The sequence below is a fragment of the Myotis davidii genome, unplaced genomic scaffold (genome assembly GCF_000327345.1).
Source record: "Myotis davidii unplaced genomic scaffold, ASM32734v1 scaffold2663, whole genome shotgun sequence".
NCBI classification, from domain to species: Eukaryota; Metazoa; Chordata; class Mammalia; order Chiroptera; family Vespertilionidae; genus Myotis; species Myotis davidii.
The window spans coordinates 213,958-219,957 of NW_006296287.1; the positions used below are offsets into that span (position 1 = coordinate 213,958).

At 43.0% G+C, this 6,000-nt stretch overlaps 1 protein-coding gene across 1 annotated transcript in view; it reads right to left on the reverse strand.

Moving 5' to 3' along the window:
- Positions 1 to 6,000, reverse strand: part of FAM120C (family with sequence similarity 120C) — a 65,698-nt gene that overhangs the window by 58,713 nt on the left and 985 nt on the right. Inside the window, exon 2 of the mRNA XM_006771325.2 lies at positions 5,874 to 5,996. Within this exon, the coding sequence (XP_006771388.2) occupies positions 5,874 to 5,996 (123 nt within the window). The remainder of the gene's footprint in view (positions 1 to 5,873; positions 5,997 to 6,000) is intronic.

Below are 6,000 nucleotides of genomic sequence, written 5' to 3' on the forward strand. Positions count from 1 at the left end.
ACATAGACTATAGTTGTACATATGTAATATTTACTTATTTCGGCGAAATTACTATAGTTTTTTTTTTACAACATATAGCCTATTCCCTAAAATTTGTTAAAAATAACAGTGTATTAATAACACAAAATAACCTGCTAATTTAATTATAAGCAAATCTTAATTAAAAGCATATGATGAGTTCTGCAAAATCAAGGGTTTTCTGTATATATTCACCATTAAAACCAAGTATTCATTCCCTAACCGCCCAGTATCTTCTCCCAAATTATATTCTAAAACTGCTTTAGGTTGCTCTGCTTCTGAAACCCTTAGAAAAAGACCAGGTTGGCAATTTGCGGGTTTACTGAATTTTTCTGCTACTGGCGCTTACCACTTACAAAGGTTTGTAGAAGGTACAAGTGAAACTAACCAAATCACAAAATTCATCTCAATTAAATACACTGAATGTTTTAACGAGAAGTCCTACCTTGTCTAAAATTCAACATCCAACCCTGCATTTTATCTTTTATTTATCCCTCTAGCTCTCTTTTCTCTATCACATGCGAAAGTGAGATGAGAACAAAGGCCCGTTTCGCGGCCTGGTCTGAAGAACACCGCCAAGAGGAGAAATACAGTAATGGGTTTTGTTTAGAAGCATTAGCATTTCAGTAACTATGCTGTACACTCGAAACTAATAGAAAATCATATTGAATATAAACTTTAACTAGAATACATTTTTTTAAAAAACCGGTAAGCACGCCGATCATTCCGACCATGCAAGTGAAATCTGTTATCTTCAAGATGGTGGAGAGCGTTTCTAAAATGGCGCAGTGCTACTAACTAGAACTAGACAATCTGAAACGACGCCGTCATTCTCCCTGCGTAGTTGCCGTTTTCGAAAATATCTCAAATCCGTCTGAGCTACTTCCTCCGAAAGCTAGAGCCCGCTGCGTCACTGAGGCAAAGGGTCACCAGTGGAGCGCACGTCTCCACGGAGAAGCCACGGATTTGGAACTCCCTATCCGGGGTGACAGGCTGGCCCTCGCTGGATCGCTAGTTACTCAAAGTCAGTACTTCTAGCTGAGTTCTGACTGCATGCGCGTTCACGTAAGGGGGAAGGGTACGCAGAACATCACAATTTGCCAATCTGTCGAGAAATCCTGGGGCTGAATAGACATGAAGACCTAGCCACTCTGATCCCTGCAGGGACGATCAAAACCGAAGCGGAGTCCTAGCCGGTTCGGCTCAGCGGCTAGAGCGTCGGCCTGCGGACAGAGGAGTCCCGGGCTCGATCCCTACTGTGGGGCGTGCAGGAGGCAGCTTTAAAAAAGCAATAAAAACATTTAACAACAACAACAAAAGCTGAAGCGGACGTCTTGGCCCAGGAAGGTACTATCACATCGGGGTCCACGCACTACCGAAAAAGACCTACTTTTACCGTTCTGTGAAAACCAGTATGTATCTGAAAAGACACGAGCAGCATATACAACCACATTCATTTTTATTTTTCTTTTCTTGTTTTAAAATATATTTTTATTGATTTCAGAGAGGAAGGGAGAGTGAGAGAGAAAGAAACATCAGTGATGAGAGAGAATCATTGATTGGCTGCCTCCTGCACATCCCCTGCTGGGGATGGAACGCGCAATCCAGGCATGTGCCCTTGACCGGAATCGAACCTGGGACCCCTCAGTCCACAGGCTGACACTCTATCCACTGAGCCAAACCAGCCAGGGCCACATTCATTTTTCTATAACTTAAAGTTGTCTTTATTATCATAAATTAAATAATCCAGTTTCAACTTCAAAAAAGAAAGCTTTCAAAAGGCAAACCACAATCAATTCTTAACCAACACTTTTCGAATCTGTGCTATAAACCAGGAAGTTCTCTATAACAATAACAACAAGCACTACCACAAAAATCATTGACCAGAACCAGGAGAAAGAACTTCACCTATGCAATTTTGGAGCCAGTCTTAAATCCACTATATTAAGAACCACATTCCACACTTTTTAAGTTACTCTTACATTTCATTCTCTTAGGATCACAGACCTATTTAATTCAGGGAAAAACTTTATCCTGCACCGAAAATATACAAGACACTATGAAGAATCTGAAAAGATCGAAGAGCTTGTTTATAATTTAGCTTGGGGAATAAAATTTATATATTCCCTAAATGGTGTTTCTCGGATACAAGAGAGCTGCTGGAATTTTTCCCCCCTGAACATTTTATTATGAAAAATTGCAAATATATGGCGCAGCTGAAATAATTTTACACTGAATATGCAGATACCAAGATTCTACCATTTTTACTATATCTGCTTTCTCACACATCCATCCATACATCTTATTTTTTGATGAACTTGGTAGCCCCACCTTAGGGTTGCATCTCAAAAATTTTGACTGAGCCCTAGCCAGTTTGGCTCACAGGATAGAGCATTGTCTTGCAGACTGAAGAGTCCCAGGTTCGATTCCTGATCAGGGCACAGGCCCTGGTTATGGGCTCGATCCCCAGTGTAGGGTGTGCAAGAGGCAGCCGATCAATGATGCTCTCTCAGCATTGATGTTTCTCCCTCTCTCTCCCGCTCCCTTCCTCTCTGAAATCAATAAAAATATATTTAATTTTTTTTTTGATTTTTGGGGTACCAAAAAGTCTGGAAAACACAAACCTATGTTCAACTCTTCTGCCAACCTCCAATCAAAATTTATTCAGAGCTCACAACAGGCCATTTTAGGTCGCCATACCCTTGGGCACTATCTGATCGATTCTTCCCAGCCTCCTTCAAGGCTCAGCATCAGCCTGGGAAGCCGCCTCCAACGTTCACACCCTCACTCAGAATTAAGCATGCCCCCCATTCCCCCCTGGATAAGGGCCATGTTATTTTTTTTAAAATATATTTTATTGATTTTTTACAGAGAGGAAGGGAGAGAGATAGTTAGAAACATCGATGAGAGAGAAACATCGATCAGCTGCCTCCTGCACATCTCCCACTGGGGATGTGCCCGCAACCCAGGTACATGCCCTTGACCGGAATCGAACCTGGGACCTTTCAGTCCGCAAGCCGACGCTCTATCCACTGAGCCAAACCGGTTTTGGCAGGACCATGTTATTAAAAGCAGCTATCATTTCCCCAGCCTAGGCACATGCGTCATCTTTTGCAATTAGCCCACAGTATCTGCAATTCTGCTTTCAGTCTGGCTCTTTTACTAACCTGACCTCATTGAGGGCAGGGGTCACCTTATTCATCTCTGAATCCTCAGCAACCAGCACAGTACCCAGCCTATATAGCAAGCACGCAATAAATAATACAAGGGTGTCCCCCAAAATGTATACACACTTTAACAGCTGATTCTATTACATTATGAAAATGAAATGTATTTTAATAAACACTGCCTTTATAATTATTCAAAGCGTGTATACATTTGGGGGGGGGGCACCCTATATAAATGAACAACCCAGACCTGTCTTTACCCAGGAGCCAGGGAAGATTTTAGTCGAGTGTGGGAATGACCTAATCACACTGGCACTTTAGAAAGATTCCTCTTAGAGAGCACCGTTGTTAAGAGGATGAGCTTTGGAGCCAGACAGCCTGGGCATGAGTCCCAGAATCCCAGCTCTGCCATTTATTGCTGGGTGATTCCAGGCAAGTTTCTAAACTTCCTGTGCCTCAGTTTCCTGATCTGGAAAAGGAATGACTGTTTCATGGGTTATTGTGATGATCAAATGAGAGAATTTTATTTATGTTTTCTTAAAGCACATAAATTAGTACCTGGCACATACTAAGCATTCTATCAATGTTAGCCATTGTTGCCAGCAACCCAGTTAATAATGACAGTGAGGTAAAAAGTCCTTCAATGACCTGGCTGATTTGGCTCAGTGGTTAGAGCCAAACTGAAGGGTTCCAGGTTTGATTCTGGTCAAGGGCACATGCCCAGGTTGTGGGCTCGATCCCCAGTGGGGGGCATTCAGGGGATGGCCAATCAATGATTCTCTTTCATCACTGATGTTTCTCTCTCTCCCTTCCTCTCTGAAATCAATAAAAATATATATTAAAAGAAAAAAAAAGTCCTTCAAGCTTGGGTGGGCCCTGGCCGGTGTGGCTCAGTTGGTTGAGCATTGTCCTGCGCACCAAAAGGTCGCAGGATGTATTCCAGGTCAGGGCACATACCTAGGTTGCCGGGTTTGATTCCCAGGTAAGGAGCCTACTACAGTCAGGAGCTTAGGGTCAGGAGCATATGGGAGGCAACTGATCAATGTTTTTTTTTTCTCTCTTCTTCCTGTCTCCCTAAAATCAATTTTAAAAAATGTATTAAAAAAAAAAGCTTGGGTGGTAGCGGTGAAAACAAATTGGAAAGAACAGCTATGAATGATGAATCTACTGAAAAATGTTCAGTCAGGAAGGCAAGCAAAATGAGCTTGTTATATTTTTTTTCCGGCTTTGTACATTTGACATAGCTCATGATTGGATTTTTCATTATTAAAAGCAGCTATAACTTCCCCCGTGTAGGCACAGATTTAAAGCCGAGCACAAGGAGTCTAGTATGACCAAACTCTAGCCACAAGCTCTATGACCACTGTAAGCTTCTCTATGCGGGTCTTTCAGTGTCTCAGCTGCGATTTTTTTTTTCATTACTCCCTGCAGCACCATTTCTTTAGTTTATGATTCCCACAATTTCCTGTCCTGTCTTCTAACTGTGAGCACATCCCTCAGAGCCGTAGTGGGTGAATGGATCTGAGGTTTTGTCCTATCCAATCCGGCACTACTTTTTTCTTCTTCCTGCCCACCTCATTTACTTCTCAAGCCTTGCTATTCCCCACACGTAGGAACTTGAAACCTAAGAGCATGGGAAAGCAACAGAGCAATAGCAGTGCCAAGAACTGGGGATGTTGCCAAGCTCTTCCCCAGGCCCCATATGCAGTGACCAACTACATGGGGAGATTAGACTTAACTGCCCGTGGGGCCTCACACGCTTCATATTCCATTTGCTTCTGCTCATTTTCTTTCTCCCACTTAAAGCAGCCTCCTCCCAAACCAGCAACCAATTCAAATCCAACCCATCTTTGAAAACCCAGGCGAGGTCCAACTTCTTCAAGGAAACCTCCCCTGACCATTTTAGCCCCCAGCTATCCCCCCAACACACAAAACAGGTACTGTACTTGCAATATGTACCATAAAGCATAATCACGTACACACTTATACCACTAAATAAATATTTCATGTATACAGATTTGATTTTCCAAGGGTAGGACCATGTCTCATGTTTTTTCAATCTCTCATTCTCAGTGAGTTGAGTTAATACTTGTTGAACAGTAACTGAATCAGTGGGGTGATTTTTGTTGGTTTTTTTGTGTTGTTTTTTTTGCTTGTGTGTTTTGGCTAGGGAGGAGGTACCTGTTGAAATGAAAAAAAGCTTGAACGGACATATAGGTGGGGGAGGGAGAAGCACTAGGTGAAAATGGGGAAATATATTGTAGAAGGTGTTCAATTAACATGTTTAACTGATTTGCTTCAAGATTGGAAAGAGACATACAGAAGAGCCAAGTGGAAAAATTTGGAAAAAGGCATTTCAGCTTTAGGCAGAAAACAGCAGGAGTAAGTTGAGGATACAAAAGAAATTTTTCTACAACCCAGGGATAGGCCAACTGGATAAATGGAAGGTAAAGGGAGTTATTGGGATGACATAGGTAGAAATGTGGTTAAGGAGGTGAGCGAATGGATAAGGGATGGTTTGAAGGGGTGGGTAGATGGATAAAATGGAACGAGGGTAGGTAGGCAAATGGGTTAGTTGGGCGGTAAATGGGCGGAGGGGAGGCAGTTAAATGGGTGGATGGGTGGGTGGGTAGGTGTTTAGTTAGGAGGGAACAGGTGTGGGGCATATTAAGAGGGCCCTTCCCTCACCTTGACCCGGAAACGGATGAGTGCCAGCCTCACGCAGTGGCTCAGGCAGGCCGGTGGCAGGAACCAGGCCCGTGGAGGAGGGGTGCCCTTGTTGCCCACGTGTCCCACGATCAGTTGCGCTGTCTGC